Raw genomic sequence first — 17,649 nt, forward strand, 5'->3', positions numbered from 1 at the left:
AACTCACTTTTCCCCAGCCACAGTTAACGCATTTATTTATATTAGTACAACAAAAACATATGTGTCGAGCCAGTATGAAACAACATTTGCACTGTGTCCATGACTTAAATAATAAAGCAAGATGCAAAAAGGCGCAAAATCGTTAACCACAATTTTAAACTCGTGGGTTGTAATCTTAAACACAATAGTGTAGCGGTTCCAATGACAATTTGTGCAAATTCAGCAAAAGTTGTTTATCAAAATAGCTCATTTTTACTTGCTAGCTCAAAGCTTGCGATTTAGTCAAAATGTGTCGCAACTTAATGTCGCGAAATCATGTTTGAACTTTCCTGTCACAGTTAATTAGAATGCAGATGCCACTTTAATTGTGATCTAGTGTTAATACGTGTTTTCACAGTATTTCGGTTTAAAACCAAAAACGGTATTCGGCCTGACTTTATTCTTGGCTAGATTTGTATCGTAAATCACTTTCGAAAATCTAACTGTCGGGTGTAATTCAGGTTTTGTAGTAACTTATGTCTAAAATCAGGTTTGGGTCGGGTTTCAGTCTTCAATTCTTGAGTTGAGTCCGGTTTCGGTAAGAGAAAGGATCCAAAACACAATCAACTGTTACAAATTTAATTAAACTTGATTATATTGCTCTAAAACCACAGACACAATGAAACATTTTCACGAAGCAAGTTTCTGCCATCACCATAAACAAATAGCTTAATTAAAAGTCCAAAGATTTGTTTTTGGATCGCAAATACGTTTGATCTTGCACAATTTTCCACCACACGATGTAACCAGCTCCAGTAATAATTACAGCTGCCAGAAGAACAAACATCACAAGTGGGAAAATGTCGTAAGCTGTTTCATTTGCTTCCTTTCTTTCTTCTGTAGTGTCTGCAAACAAACAAACGCTGATATAAAGATATATCAAAGAGGCTATTTCATACTATCCCCAGGCATGAAGTGTTGATTTGATCAGAATTAAGACTAATCATACATCGCAGTACGCCAGACCAGCAACATATGTTATACCTTATCCAGTCGGTCAAGAGACCTTGCCACAAGGGGTATGCAAAAAAGAGGGAAGCATGACCAAGAAAAAAAATCTGTTGGTATTTGATTGCGCATTACATTAAACAAACGCACATGTAACAAAGGTATCAAAAATATTCCATTTAAACATAAAAACAATACAGGGGAAGCCTATGTAGTTAAGTAGGTAGGGGGCGGGTTCCGAAAGACTCTGTCGTGGTTTTGATTCCCACCGCAAGCTAGATGGCATATTAAGTATGCTTGGTGGCCGACTTATTCGGTAAAACGCGTACAGAAGGCCTGGTGCACTATGAAGACAGGATAAAATGTGTTTTACTTATTTTGATGTTACCTTGTAGAATCTTATACTTGCCAGTTTTTACGATGTGAACTGGTCCTGCAGAAATTCGTTGGTTGTGTCCATTATTGTCAAAGGATCGCCGTTTTTTACTGCCACAAGTCTGTGAATAACTTATCATAAATTTGTGGTTTTAACCCGCTCTTGTCACTATAATTTCGTAATTTGTATTTGGTTATTCATTTGAATTAAAACGCATCGAATATGTGCTAAACCAGGGGCGGGCAACATACGGCCCGCGACGGGATTTTGAGCGGCCCGCAGACAGTTTCTGGTCTTACATGATAATGTGGCCCGCGACCACAGTCTGCCGCAATCCCCCACTACTTGCTTACTATGTCAAATTATAGTTGTAACGGACAGTAACGCTCCCCAATAGCCAGTCCGCCGACTGGAGAAGTTGCCCGCCCCTGTGCTAAACATTCGACTCCGTGTGACTAATATACAACTGTAATTTTGTTAGTAAACACCAGAATTCCAAGTCCAGTTTGCTACACTTTTTGACCAACATAAATTAGTAAACTACATTCCTGCAGTCTTGTTTCTGAGTGAAATGTTCTCAACTCACCTGTCCAGGGCATTGTCCAGTTGAGTTTTGACAGACAGTCACATCGCAGTGGATGTAGATAAATTGTTCTGCGTCGGTAAAGTTTGTCCACACGAAGCTCATCAGCTTGAACGATGCAAAGTTGGATTCGTAATTTCGCAACAACAACTTTGCGTCGGCAACCTCGCTTCCACTGGGTGGAGCAACACACCTGATAAATTTTACACAAAAGTTGCGCAGAGTAAACTGTAAAACGAAAGTTAACAAATATACATTCAACTGGGAAAACCCATATAATTGTAAGTAAAGCTTACCCGCTCTGTACAATGGAGTAAATCGGCAAACCACTGGAGTTTTCAACGCGTGTCGCCCAACATTCTTCAAGCTGTTAAAAATATTTTTTAATTACAATCCGAGAAGAAATATTTGAAATCTCCAGAGTAACCTAACTAGCGAATCGAAAGCGCACTAACAGAACTAGATTTTCAAAAGGAATATTTTGGACACAGGATCGCTATGTTTAAACTTTTTTACAAAAACGCTTAGTGCAGAAACTTAGTACTTTTGATAATTTGTGAAAAGCACGGTTTGCTCTCAACTCACCTGGACAATGAAGACATCATTGCTTGCAGAAATCTCATCAAGATTAACTTCAGCAAAAATGTAGTTGGGTACTGTAGCTTCCCCCGGCAAGCTTTCGTTGAAGTGTTCGTTGGTAAAGAGATTTAGGGCAAGATCAAAATTTCCTGTATTCTCAGCAGAGAGTTCAACCGCTCTTTAAAATGTTATGTGTTTTATAATTGAATGAATTTGTCTCGCTGTAATGCGTCGTTGGATGTAATTCATTTGAAATTATAGGTTTTTATAGTGGATTGTATTGGTGGAAATATAAATATAATTTCTGTTGAATCGTTGGAGAATGAACGGTGTTCAAATTTAGTCCATATACAAACCCATGTTAACATGTCTTAGACATTGACAGACGTAATGTGTTATGCGTGCATTGTGTTTTGTGTGGTCTGTGGAAGTTGTCATGTGCTACTTGACTGATATCGTGCTTTATATTTCGTGTAACACATGTAGTGTATGCAATGGATGACAATCATGTTTATGATGTGTTTTAGGTTGTCACCTACCCTATTTGTGGTTGAACGTTGGTTGACGAGAGAAGTTGATCGGCTTCAAACAGACAAGTCAAATTGAGTTTGTTTTGAACGTCGCGTTGGATCACGGCAGGGGATGGAGCTAGGAATCTCCAGATCAGGAAAGACACCGACATCATGTCGTTCTCATTCTGTTAATATTTATCAAATTTAATAAAGATCTTAGTAAAGCGTTGTTTATTAAGACAAACGATGACAACACTTTATCAAAAATCATGATGAGAATAAATTAGGTTTAAACTGTTTTCTACAATAATTACGTTGAAAATCACAGAATTGTCACTGATTACCTGATAAAGCCCTTCGCATTGGTCAATGTCAAACACGAACACCGGGTTTAACCCCGTGACCTTGCAGTTGTCATTGAGTTGAAAAAGGGGAGTTTCCCTGTCCAATGCGATGTAAAGTGTGTCACCGAGTTTGTAATCTAATGTCATCTCATTTTCAGCTGTTACTCTGCAAAAATAGGGAAGTTCGGTATTTAGAGGTCAAAAACATGCACATAAATGTTTTTCTTTCAATTAAGATTTAAAGAAAAAAAAAAATTAAATGTTTAGGTCGATATTTTTTTACAAAATTAACATATTCACGAACGGGTTATTAACTCACCTGATGGTCAAATTTTGTTCCTTGCATTCCAGCGATTGCGGTATTCCTGGAATTTACACAATATTTAAAGTTTTGCGAATGCAAATTCGGGTCGCTGTAGTTAGACGTTGCAAGGCTGGAAACAATTTCTACACACCTTGTAGGTTGACAGTCGCATTAAAACCCATTTCCTCATTTCCAAAGTTGCTGATGAACATAACAGTTAAATTTGTGGCATCAATTTGATACGGAAATGCTCCCACAAACGTCCCGGAAAGTCGGAAAGCATTTTCTTCTTCGTCTTTGAACTTAGAAATGTATAAAACACAAATCATTAAATCGTAAGCTATATTGCAGTAAGCGTTCAAGTCCCAACAAATTACAAAAAAATTAATGAGACTGTTTGACACTTGATGCTGTTTACATGGTCATGGTCAGCGCAATAGTTGTGTTTCCATGAGCAAGCAACTTAAACGAAAAATTTCCAGCCCATTGGGACCCGATCTAATCTAATAAGGAGTCCCTCCAAGGAGATGAAATCAAACAAATGGCTAAATAATTCAATTTTTAGTCAGGCATGGTGTAGAAACAACGACTTACGTAAAGAAAATCAGCGTTTGATTCTGTGACAAACGTAGAGAATTGGAACACCAAAGACGTTCTGACTTCCAATTCAAATCTCCAAACACATGCAGACAACTGGAGATAGTTACTCGGAAAATTAGGAGACTGTAAATTGTACACCAGGCCAGTAACATCCTCCCCGCACGGTCTAGCTGCAATGAAAAAATGTATTTTTCACAGTTCATTAGAAATTATAACATTCATGAAAAATGTGGCCCATCATTTGACCTATAAGATGTGCCACACCAAATAATAAAACTTTTCTTTTATGTTGGAACCGTGTTAATATCAAGCATCATAAAAGAGATTACAATCAAATTAACTTGTTCACCTGGAAATATGCTTAACAGCACGTCTATTGTAGTGAGATCTGTATTACAACTAATATAGGTCATTGAGCTTGCAATAACGACCGGAAAAGCCAAATCTCCGCCTCTTAAGATACCAGCCAAAACCCCTGAGTCGTCACTTCCTTCGTAAATCTAGGGTAAACGGTAAAGTCGGGTCAAAACAATGTTGTTTGTGTCTATTGCAGCGGTTCTCAAACTGGGGTCAGCGGTCCTTCAGGGGTCCGTGAGCCATTTTTGGGGGGACCGCGAAAAGGTTGAAGTAATTCTAAAATCTTATTTGGCGTCAGTTTGTGCCACTAAATACGTTTAAATCAAAGAATTGAGAATCGACTGTCTCCATTGCTAAACAATTATCCTTTAATGATTGGCAACTATCAAAAACAAGCTGTCTTTGGATGATTATTATGCGCAATTTTGCATAACTCGCTAAAATCCTGCAATCAACTTTAGTTTTTATGAAATACACATTTAGGCTAAGCACCGCTTCCCGACCGGTAGGCCGCGAAAATATAATAGTTTAAAAAAGTTACACAGTTCGTAAGAACGTACTTTCAAGTCAAACTATGTTTCTCTAAATAAAAATATTACTTACTATGAAATCGCATAAGATTTTACGTTAAACAAAGCTTTATCACACAAACATACTGCAATTGTCACGTCACAACTGCATTTAAACTGCAATTGTCGCATCACAATTCACAACACTACTTGTATCAGTAACTATAACGAAAGCGAAGACACAAAACAGTCTTTATGCTGCATTGCGTGTGAGCTTGTCTCCCATTAAACTCCGACTCGGACTCATCATATCAAATCATCAAGCTCAGGCTTTACATTAAAAGCTTGTGCGCTTACTATTTTTCTTAGTAATTTTAGTTCTTTTTTCATTGCGGTTTTGTCGCAATATTAAACGGTGGTCCGCCTAAAAAAAATTAAAGTGGCCCGTGAGCTGAAAAAGGTTGGGAAGCACTGGGCTAAAGGATCGCGAGCCCTCGAAATAAAAAGGGACCGTTTGAAAAAAAAAATATGAAAAAGTTTGGAAACCACTGATCTATTGTGAAAACAAGTAATGAATACCAACATCATTCGAAGAAAAAAAACAGATGGAAGAAAAAAATTACCTCACAAAAGTTGTTTGCAGCCAGTTGGTCGTTTGGAAAATGAGCGACCATTCTAGGGGAACCCTGACTTGTAGTAAATCGTCGGATGAAGTGGTTACATGAACTAGGAATAGGTACAATCAACTCATCAGTGTTTACTTCTGCCAAATCGCACTCGGAGACTACATTCAAACAAACAAAATAAAACAACGAGTAATTAAAAACTTAGTAATAAGCAAGTTAACTCGATAACTGAGTTACAAAATAAAATCGAATCAAACTTTCTTTTTCACATTTAACTGAATATCGCATCTAAACATTAACACCGAGCACTTCAAACGAGTACTGTATTCCTCTGCAGGACTATGTTTTCCAGTTTGTTTGTTTTTGTACACATTTATACTTACCGGTTCCGAGGTTTACTGTCGCATTAAAACCATCTCCACCGCCTGAATTATCGCTAAAGAATATCATTGTGAGGTTGGTGGCATTAAATTGAAATGGAAATTCCCCAAGCACCCCAGTTAGTCTTTCCACGTTATTATCTTCATCCGTGAACTGAACAAGTTTAAAACATAGTGTCAAAATATCATCAAGTGCAAATGGACAAGAGTTTCAAAGTATACAAAGCGCTGGAAGCAAATAAACTATTTAATGGGAACCGATAAATACTGACCACCACACTGAAATACGGCTTTCTTCCAATACAAACCGGCCAGTCTGCAGAGTATGGCAGCTGCACGCGCGAGTTGTTTTTTCAAAAAAAAATTTGCGCGCCATTTTTTCGTTACTGCACGCGGAATTTTTTTTTGCACGCCAATGTTTAAACAGAAAACAATGAATCAAAAACTGCTGTAGTAACGGAATGCGCAAGCATCAACAGACAGGTTGTTATATTCACGGTAAGTAGGGTGTTTTCATACTGATTCAGGATAAAAACAACGGAAACGAATGAATTGAAAAACAATAACAATAAAAAATAGAAGGAACACGAATAAACAAAAACACGTTACGTAACGAAAGTCAAATTGGAATGTTAATCTTGATCATTAATTATAAAACTCGAAGCTCGTTGACCTAATCGTGAAAGGACCTTGCTATCAGTGTAACGTGCTCGACCTCTGTCATCAATAAATATAGGCACCTGGTGGCTGGGCAATTTGTATTCGTCACATCCGTCGAGGTAGAGTGCTGCCATCTCTTTTAATGTGTTTCTGCATTGAATAGGCATTGGGTACACCCAATCAACGTTTGTCCGTCGGACTAGAGTGTCGTTTGCTTGACCTCCGGTTTTTAATTGACTTTTCATTACTGAGTAGTATGATTCAACGACTGCCTCGGACCCACCCATTGCCAAGGCGACATCGAGAGCAATGCAAAACTCTTTACCGGCAGCTGTAAACAGTTCCTCGTTTGTATAGAAGCTTTGGTAAACAGCAAGTTCATTTAGAGCTGCGAGACAGATACCATCTTCAAATGTAGTAATTCTTTTCTTATTATTGAAATCTCCTTTCAAGTAAAACGCCGCGACGATTCAGGGTCATTAAAATCAGATGAAGAAAATTCAGTTTTTTTTCTTCATCTTCAAATGTAAATTTGTAGCTATCTTCCAAATCCATTTCTGAACAAGAAACTTCGAATCGAAGCAGTTTTGATGACCCAATGCCACCCACTTCTAAATCAAACCATTCGTTTCTACATTGAGCAAAGTTTTCCCAAACAACTCGAAAAATAATTTGCTTAAATACACTTAAAACTCTTTGAGCGTAAACAGGATGTAAATTGAGAGACGGACTTGTCCCGCATAAAACCTTCACGTGATTCAGAGAGCACACGTACTTGAACTTGGCAAAGCTATCATTTCCATGGTTTTCCAGTCTAGCCCTTTCCCCCGTGGTGAACTGATGAACATTTCCAGTAACCAAACGCAAAATGTCGGGCAAGTACAGACAATCGGCCAAAATGTCAGCTGCTGCCGGCACGCATTTCGTCATGCGTGCGTCCAGTCGATTTTGCAAGGCATCACATAAGCCAATTAAATCAGTCAAGCAATCGTTAGGTTGTCGCATCTTCCATTCAATTACCTTCCTTTTGACAGACCCGGTGGTAATTTCTTCGTTGTTTGGACAAACAACCCAACCATCTTCCAACTTGATGTTGCAGAACTTTCCTTCCTCGGAACATATGTCGATAAAGTGCTGGTAAAGTTTAGGAAACAACGTGTTTTCTAGACAGAGTGATTTTTCTTCAACCTGTTTGGACAGGTTTAATTTCATTCTTTGAATTATTGCTTTTAATTTTGGCCACCATTTCGTTATGTGCCACAAATTTTGATTCAAACTTTGTGACTTAATCATAATCTTGATGATGGGAGCAAGACAATCTAGCACACCACAAAGGTCAATGCAAAAATCACGTCCCTTGATGAGGTATTTCATCTCCTCACATTCATCAGCAGTTTCACGATTTTCCTCAAATGCACGGATCAAAGCCTCGTAACTGGTGTATATGCTGCTAAATTGTTCGTTAGCGCTACTTGTAAACCTAGTTGTTGCGTACGTTTTTGCAACATGACCCTTTAAGTCGTAACGCTGTTTAGTGGCTTGGTACTCAGCGGCTCCTTTTCCTCTGCCAAACATTATGTTGAACTTGTTTGACCGCTTTATTAATCGATCAAAAAAACCTTTACAGTCCTTGTTTTTTATGTCCACAAGGGCACAATCCATCCAGTGGGCCGTGTCCCAAGCAACGACGAAAAAAGTTTCGTGGTACTCGGGCCAGCAGGCATCGTGATAAACCTGTTGCTTTAAAGTCGATTCAAACTGCCTGGCTTGATACTGTCCATCAGCATGATGTGCTACTAAGTACGTCAGTTGCTGCTGCTGCAGCTGAACAGAGGTTCCGCACAACGCCTCCGATATCTGACGAGCTAAATGAGAAGCAGTACCGCCTTCGACCACACTTTCCTCTGCAAACTGGTATACAGTAGGGGCGTCAATAGGTATGGAAATTTTCTTTCCCTTAAAGCGCATTAGTATCATAATAGCATGGTTTGTGACGCGGTTTGGTGTAGACTTATCGGATGCTGTAGCAAAATGTGGCATTAGACCGGTTGATGCGAGTGGTGTCGTTAAAAGTTCTTTTGTTTTACGACTTAGGTGGACTTGAAAGACGTTGAGCATTTGATTAAACTGATTCCTGCCATGACCTATGTTGCCAACGTCAGAGCCACAACAATGCAGAAATGCAATCATTGATTCATAATGAAGTGTTGCAGCTTTAACTTTTACCAACAAGAGAGCACAGCTTAGTTGATTGGCCACCACTTCCGTTAACCTCCCTCTTACACGGTTCTTCTTTTTCTTCCAAACTAAAGCCTTGTAGTGGCCTAAACCCCCATTTCGTTTGGACGCACAACTCGCGTGCTCAACCAGCATGCTTTTGAAGCTGTACCAGGTTTGGTTGCGTCCTGCAACTATGTTCTTTAAGCGTTCAGCGCTTATATCCAGACCGGAAGACAAAGAATTTCCAGCTGTTTTGTCAATATTTAGCAAAGATCTTTTGGCTAACAAAGGTTCCTTGACCTTTATGATATATGGATGGTCCTCGCACAAATGTTGAAAACAAACTTCGCACCTTACCATTGCACCATCTTCATTTACATAAAATTCAAATCCGGATCCTTTTATTTCGTGCAAACATGTTGCATCTTCAAGAACTTTTAAGTTGTTCGCATCCTCGGTTGTGTTTGGTAGTTTTACGTCCTCTTCGGAAATTTTCATTTTTTTTACCAACTGATCAAGTTTGTCGCTTATTTGACGCATAAGAACATCCTGTCCAAACGATGAGCTTGCAGCAGAAGGTTCACGGTCGCTTTCTACAGGAAATCCCAGGGTAGATTGAATCGTTGCTGTTTGTAGGGAAGCGGACGGTGTTGATAGTGCACTAGTTGTCACCGACTCAGTCGTATTTGCCGTCTGAGATACATTACTATCAGCTCCTTCTGTAATTGACATGGAAGAAGATGCGACATCTTCCGTGTCCGTTTCTTCGAATCGTGGTGTTTGTATTGCCTTTCTTGCTTCGACCGCTTTAATATGGTCGTTTTGTACTATAAACTTTTTGGGGTCATACAATGCGTCATTTTTGTGCACGGATTCAGCGTGTCTCTTTCGCGAGGCAGGGTTACCGCGAGAAATGGTCTTGTTACATTTTAAACAAAAATGTAAGTCCTCTTGTGTTCGTTTTGCGCTGGACTTTAGTGAAGCAGGTTTGCTGCCGGACTTCCCATAATGAAACGAAGACAGAAACTTTTGCTTTTCAGATGAAGGTGACTTGCTTGGCGATGACATACTGAAATTTGCTTAATAATAATCATATAAAGGTAGCCTGCAGAATAATTACACCCAGAAGATAATTGCTGCATTTAACTGCTACCTAATTCGTATTTTTATTTTGCACTATAAGCCTATAATGGTGTATTTAAAAACCGCGCAGAATTGACAACATTAACTACAATTCAACTGATGCATTGACTTTTTTAAATTAGATTACTGTAATATTAACCTGCACTTAACAACTAAGTTTCATTGTTTGCAGAAAATTGAGCTTTGTCATTTAAACAACGGCTATATTTTAGACACAATGGCTGCATCTGACGTTAATAAACTATAGAAGCCAGCAATGACTATGTTGGGACTTCACAGACCAATGCAACCACCTACTGTGAAGCTTCTTCGGCGTTTTTGTCACTTCGGTGCAGCGGGAGTTGTTTTCGTTATCAGAGCAGTTATTGAAACCTTGCACTTTTCCGATAGGAGATGTCTTCATCAGCACAGTCATTAAAAAATCCATTCTAGGGCAGTGCACTAAACCAGTGGTTCTCAACCTTTTAAGTTTGCGGACCGGTAAACTTTTGAAACAAATTTTGAGGACCGGTGGGTTTTCAAAATCAACCCAAAATGTCACGACGAAATAAGCAATTCAAATGAAGTATAAAAAAAAATTTAATGAGAAGTTTCCTGTTGTTTGTTTGATATCATACGTGTTAAACGCGGTTCTAATGAAGTTTCTGCAAGGCAAAGTAGGGCGTTGACCTTCACACGATTTCTCTGCCTTCAACATCTTGCATTTTGCAATAGACATATAGAATTGTAGTATATTTGGCAGACCGACAGGAAAGTTGACACGGACCGGCACCGGTCCGCGGACCGGCGGTTGAGAACCACTGCACTAAACCATTGGCACTTGAACATTTTTTTGTTCTAAATAAGCGTTTTAAAAACACGATACCGTGTTTATTTGATTGTGCGAAAAACACGATACCGTGTTTATTTGATTGTGCGCATCAAGTGTTTTACCCTGCCGTTTGTGCGGCTTACAGTCGAGCGCAAGTTGTTGACACATAGTTGTTTTATGTAGCAATATATTAGTGTTACAAATGCGACTGACAATCGGGGGATGCGAGTAAATACGGTAGCCTACTCACAACGTACCTTAAATTGTGCACAAGTAAGTGTGAAAATACGCAATCGGTACTTTTTGCTAGAAAAGGAAATTTTATTGAAGGGATTTGGCCCAGAAGGGTTTAGTTATGCTTGTTTCGTTACTACTTTGCAAGGAGTTAATTTATCGTTTGCACGCGGTAAAAGTGGATTTGCACGCGGGCTTTTTGTTGTTGCACGCGGTTTTGGAGGTCCTGCACGCGCGCACGCGGGATATATTGGTCCTGCACGCGCGAGATCTCGTCGGGAACTGCCATACTCTGCAGACTGGCAAACCGGAAGTTTGCAAAGGAAACATGCAGACGCTTCAATGATGCGGAAACCGAAAAAAGCACTGCAAAAAAACCTAGATGACTTACGTACAGAAAATCCCAGTTTCCTTCCGTGAAAAAGGTGGTAAAATGAAAGACTAGGTGCCTTCTGGTATCTAGTCTAACATTCCACACACAGCCAGACCAATTCGGGTAGGTGCTTGGGAAATTTGGGGACATTAAGTTATACACTGTGCCAGCAGGAGGGTCTTCTCCGCACAGTGTAGCTGAAACGCAAATGCAGTGTGTGTTACTGGGCAATTGTAACTTTTGGTTTCCATCAAACTGTTGTGCTTTGTGTATGCGAACCTCTCACACTACCGTTTGAACTTAAGCTTTTCTAGTTCATCCAAGTAAACTCACGTATGTCGTTCATATGTGCTCGTGTGTTGTTTTGCTATCAAATGCCAAGTAATTCAATCGAGCGTAATTCATCTTTTTGTCACAGTGCTACTTTCACAAAAAATGTAGTGAGACAAACTATACTGTACCCTATTAACTACTAGGTCATAAATGCTTTGATTTGATTCTGCAAAAATCTTTTGCGATTTTTGTAACGATTTCTACCTCTCATACAAAAAAGTTTGGAACCTTTACTCCTAGTTAAAAGTTTCTCAATGAATTTTTGACGACAAATACATTTCGCTATTTCAGAATCATCGGTGTGTATAAAAAGCAAACCAAAAAGGGTTTAAAAACGAAATGGCTCAAAGGGCTATCCTTGGCACGATTGCCGAACAGCTGAAAGCAGAACTGGGACTAGATGATTCTAGTTGTCTAATTAGTCAAATTAAAGCAAAATGGCGGTAATTCTAATTCCAATCTAAGTTGGAAGTATCGAGTAATCTCTAATTCACAGTTTTCCCAGCATTTTATGCATGTTATACAAGTAAGCATTTTATGTCCAAAGCGCACAAAGCTATGTCACCAACAAGAGTAAACCATTGATATCTGATTTTTTTGGATACATTTTGTACTGTGACGAACATTACTCACGATTTATATATCGTAATCACTGTTGCGACATAATGTAGCCTGGCAATGAAAGGGAGCACGGTTTTTCGGTCAGTTGAAGTAGGCTATGCCTAAAAGTTCACTAACTTAGCATCATCAGATTAAATTTTGATTGAAATGTTAAGAAGACTGTAAAACTGCGAAAATCGCAAATGGCCAGCACGATTGCAACTTTCCGCCAACATCATAAACTCGAGCCTCACGAAAATTTCAGGTTAAAGTAAAGGGCCACTTTAGAAACAGTGCTGCTTGAGATGACGGCCAATGAGATAATACTTGAGATTACGTCAATTACAGCCTTTACAGGGGTGCAAAAATTTTCGAAGTCTGGTAGCGCGTCGAAATTGTTTTGTTAGCACATACAGTTAAACTTAAACTACACCAACAATGTTGGACCTAAATAGCGCCTACAAACATGTCTTTCCCAGGCATGTGGCCAAATGCAATTTTTTAAACTGAAGACCAGTTTTTTTTTTTCAATGCATATTATCCAAAAAAAATTGTAATCAATTCACAGCCACCAGCACATATTTCAACGTAGATTTTTACTGCCGGACTTTAAGGCAGCATACGGCGGTTGTGCACCCTTGTGCTTGGATAGCATCAGGACAGAGTTGACAGAAACGTTTTTTTCCAGAAGTTCTAAACGAATTCTGTGGGTTCAAATCCCATAGTGACTTGCTGTATTGAGGTGCCTGGATTCGGTATAACGCCTTCAGGGAGCTAAGCGTACTATGAATAATCAACTTCGTATAAGAGGACAAGAGGTCAGCATCACATGCATAGAGTTTCAATGAATACCGGGGGTGCGACTTGTGACTTCGGCGCTGATATCTATACCATGTGCAGCACATTTACCCGTACGATACTTTAGCGGTATGGGATCAAATACCGATAACGTTTACGTGATTTAGCTTTTGCTTTCTGTCTCTTTATTTTGCAAATAGTCGCTTGACTAAGAACACATGCAAGTACCGAATAGACGACTTGTCGAATCAGCAATTTTAACGACGAAGTAGTTTGTTACACCGGGAAATAAATGTAAAGCATAGATTAAAATGGATTAAATATAGCCGACTCTGTATTGATGACGCCTAAACTTAGACCACCTTAGCTCAAGTTTTAGCCATTGCAGTGGTTTGCAAATGTACATTGCACACTGCTTAGGAATCGTTAATGCAGACCTACACAACAACGTCCAGAAGTGACTATAAGCACCTTGCATAAAAAATAGTCTTTTTATTGCAGAGAGTTATTGCGCCAATAGAACTAAAACTATATGTTGCACTGAAATGTCCTATTTTTACCGATGTCTGTTCAACCAATGAGGTGACGACAAACGCATTTGTATTTAGCTGGAAACACGTTTTAAAACCGACGTGACTCGAACGAAGATACGATTTTGATGTTATACCAAGGTCAAGGCCGGAGGTGCGCGGCACCCCCATACTCCTCGCCTGTGGTCAGTAAAGATACAAATTTCCCAAATGCACGTTATTTATGACAGAACAAAAAAAATCTTTAATACGACTACAATGATCTGTGTTTTACGATTCATCACACAAAGATTGAAAAAAATGACCTTCTCTTGTTACAGGTGTTCGATTGCACCATACTCATGACGATTGGCATGTGTGAAGTCGCAATCTGCGAACGGGTTTGAGAACGGGTTTTATTGTGGTAAAAGAGTAAATATTCTATCTTGGTTACAATACATAGAAAGGACGTCACTACTTCTATTAATGGCGGTCAAAGTAACGTTATGTCAAATGATGATAGCAGAATTAGCACTTAGTGCGCAGTGCAATGGTACCTAAAAACGTGTGAAAATTAAAAAGTTCAACATGCGATCAAGCTGTTTCAGTCGCGGGTTGATTAAAGCGTGGCTCGACCGCGCAACCGCATTTTTGCACCCCTGATCAAATATTCTAATCTTATTTGTAAAAATTTAGTTGTCTGGCTGTTAGTCTGGCTGTAAGATAAAAACCGTAATAGCGTAAAAAAACAAGCATAAAAATAGGTCACTACCCTACACATATAGGTACAATCTATTTTAATGGCATTTTTTGTGTCTGATACGCTAATTTGTAGAATTAAAATATAAGGTGGAAACTAGAGAATAAATGTGTTAAATTGTACACATATGCTCTTGACATTGGTTCTTGCTTAGTTTCTGCACAAAGAAAATGTTCAATCATAGCAAAGGACGAAATACACAATTAAACACAAAGTCACATCTACATCTCAACACCGCGACATGCACAAGAAATGTTACTTTACGTCCATCTATTTCACAAGCAATTGAACTTAACGTACCTGGCTGTGCTTTCAATATTACTGATTCCGTTGTGAGATTCGTAACACAGGTAAAATAAGCAGCCGGGCCATTGATGACAACAGGAAAAGACCAACCGCCGCCGCGTAATGTGCCGGCCAAAGTACCGGAGTCGTCGCTCCCTTCGTAAATCTGGGTTGCAATGGAACAAAAAAGCTTTCCAAACAAATTTTAGAGGGATTTTTGCAGAAACATGCCCTGGATCAGGCAAAATAAATATGGCAGCTAGGATTTGCAAACACCACAAACACTTATCCGGAATCATCAGAATAATTGCGCCGCAGGACTAATAAGTATTCGCTTTTTTGTGACATTGATAGAGTGGATAAAATGTCGTTAAAGTTTATGCTAGACTTTTTTGTCAGATTTTTTTGCTGCATCGTTGTTTTGTTTCGAATCGAGCTGTGTAAGACACTTGACTTGACTTGAATCAGGTGCAGGCTTTACTGAACGTTTCAAGTTTAGTTTATTGAGAAGCGGAGTTTATTGAGAATCAAACCTTTATTGGACTCTAATCGAGTTCAAAACATGACCTACAAAAGTTTATTTCCATAATTTTTTGACAACCAAAACCGCCTGGGCCATGTACCTCGCAAAAGTTGTTTTCTGCCAATTGGCCGGTTCGAAAATAGGCAACCATCCTAGCAGGATTCGCGTTTGAGACAAAACGTCGTTTGAAGTAGTCACATGAGGTTGAAATAGACACTTGTAGCTCATTGGTGGTTACATCATCAACATCACACACTGTAGCCATAACTGAAAGCCGAAGAAAATTGAAAGATGTACTAGTCCCCTTCTGTGTCGCGAGTCGTTTAAAGATACGTTACAGAGTTTTTAAGTGGTGCAATATGTCAAAAATAAACCCACCACAGCAGTGAGCACGTTTGATTTTTTTGCCATCTGACATACAAAATGGAGTTGAGGTAAAAAAGTTGTGCTGGGAATAGTTTTAACCACTTGTTCATTAATTAATATTTGATTTGGAATAAAAATATGGATAGACTAATGCACTAAAAACTTGAACAATTGTTATGAATAAACATAATTAAAAATCTATTTACCTTTGTTTGAGAAATTCATCAAGTAGACAAAAACAGCAAACTTTAAAAGTCGGTTCGACATTTTTAACGTTTTTGTAAAATAAACAACCACACTAAAAAAGCAACTGCAAATATGTGATCAGATTATAACACTAAAAAAGAAATCTTACCTCAGAAAACTCAAGTATGTTAAATTTAAGAACTACATATATTGGCACTTACACCGCTACATACATATTTAATATGCTGACCTACCTACGTTTGATGCTGTGTTATTTACTATTAGCTAGTGTTGTTAAGTCAATTTTGAGAAAAAAGTTAAAAGTTATCTAAATCATTTTTTCAACATAATTTTATTATTGCCATCCCTCAGCTAAAACACTTCTTATGCTTCAAGCTGGTCTCCTCACAGTCACACACATCATGACACACTGCGGCCTAATTAAGACTTACAGCCGTAAACACCGGAAGCCCCGTAACACAACGCAGGTGATTCAAACCGGATCAATACAGTTGCGTCGCAAATCCCTGTTACGATTCCGCTGTATCTGTTTACTTCGCGATACATGTTGGTTAACAATAATCTTTTAGACAATTGTGATAAATTAATGTATTACATTATTTTAAGTAACAAACAAGTATTTTTAAGTAACAATTATCAAATATGATTAAGAACTGCAGGGTCCGCGCTTCAGTGTTTCACAACAGTTGGCGAAACACTGTTTTGCAACCATTCAAAGCTCACAAGAGTAATTGAACTAGAAGTAAATTGAGCCGTTGGCACGGTACTTGATGATTAAATACATGTACTGTGAACAAACCACGGTCCCAATTAATGTGATAATAGCACTGTGAACCAACCGAGCTAAGGGAAAACTATTGAACTGAAGCAATCGTAAAGTAAAGCACTAGAAAGAAGCCATCTGCAACGAGGTGGGCCATCTGCAAGAAGAAGCCATCTGCAAGTCTGGAGAGAATAGATCAGGGGTCGGCAAACCCTTGGCACGCGTGCCAAGGTTGGCACGTGAGGTGGTTTTTCATGGCACGCCAACCGATTTGCGTGTTCATATGAAGTAACAATTTACCCTGTTACACTGCTTGTTTATGCTTTTTATCATGCCGATGTCTTAAAATTTAGCCTTACATGCACAAAACACTCTGCTTTCTCTTTATTATTGATATCTGCTGGCACGAACCACAGTTATTTTGAAAAACGTTGGCACGCGAGGTCATTAACACATGGAAATAACAAGTAAATTGGCACGCGTGGCCAAAAAGGTTGCCGACCCCTGGAATAGATCAATCCATTCAACACTAAGCACTTCTCCAGGCTAATCTTTAAGGTAGAACCTAATTTCATTTGTTTTTTAAACATTGTAAAAAATGTGAGGACAAACACAGGGACTATCAGATTTTATCTTTGATTGTTTTAGCAGTTTGATTGCTTTATATATTACAAGCGACCTGCTTGTTGAACATCAAATCATAATTAATAATTGTGTTAGACTCACTTAGGCAAGAAACTTCGTCGTAATTATCAAGATTGGCGCGAAATTAAAGTAAAAAAGATGTGAAGACGACATGTGTACATAACGTAAATTACTTGAAACATAAGTTGCTGTTGTTCAAGTTGTATTTTACAAAAGTTAATCCAAAGACATCCGTTTCTGATCACGTTTCTGAAATGCATTC

General features: G+C 38.8%; 2 protein-coding genes across 3 annotated transcripts; both read right to left on the reverse strand.

Annotated features, from left to right (window-relative positions):
• Positions 1-602: 602 nt before the first annotated feature.
• On the reverse strand, positions 603-16,077 carry LOC145218908 (CUB and zona pellucida-like domain-containing protein 1). 2 transcript variants are annotated; one of them, XM_080086306.1, is made up of 17 exons: positions 15,979-16,077; positions 15,507-15,673; positions 14,899-15,049; positions 11,617-11,795; positions 6,161-6,311; positions 5,775-5,935; positions 4,635-4,785; positions 4,280-4,455; positions 3,837-3,987; positions 3,701-3,746; positions 3,382-3,547; positions 3,065-3,222; positions 2,532-2,703; positions 2,243-2,313; positions 1,950-2,139; positions 1,397-1,484; positions 603-885 (listed from the first exon to the last, which is right to left on the reverse strand). In XM_080086306.1, the coding sequence occupies exons 1-17, from the start codon at positions 16,037-16,039 to the stop codon at positions 713-715; spliced, it is 2,412 nt and encodes an 803-aa protein (XP_079942432.1). In that variant the 5' UTR covers positions 16,040-16,077; the 3' UTR covers positions 603-712. The 2 variants fall into 2 exon arrangements, with proteins under 2 accessions (XP_079942432.1, XP_079942431.1); XM_080086305.1 differs by having other exon boundaries at positions 1,376-1,484.
• On the reverse strand, positions 6,369-10,138 carry LOC145220073 (uncharacterized). Its single transcript, XM_080087369.1, has 2 exons — positions 7,344-10,138; positions 6,369-7,231 (listed from the first exon to the last, which is right to left on the reverse strand). Exons 1-2 carry the CDS (start codon positions 10,103-10,105, stop codon positions 6,790-6,792), a joined length of 3,204 nt encoding a protein of 1,067 aa, XP_079943495.1. The 5' UTR covers positions 10,106-10,138; the 3' UTR covers positions 6,369-6,789.
• Positions 16,078-17,649: the final 1,572 nt, after the last annotated feature.

This window comes from Phallusia mammillata, chromosome 3, assembly GCF_965637545.1.
Source record: "Phallusia mammillata chromosome 3, kaPhaMamm4.hap1.1, whole genome shotgun sequence".
NCBI lineage: Eukaryota > Metazoa > Chordata > Ascidiacea > Phlebobranchia > Ascidiidae > Phallusia > Phallusia mammillata.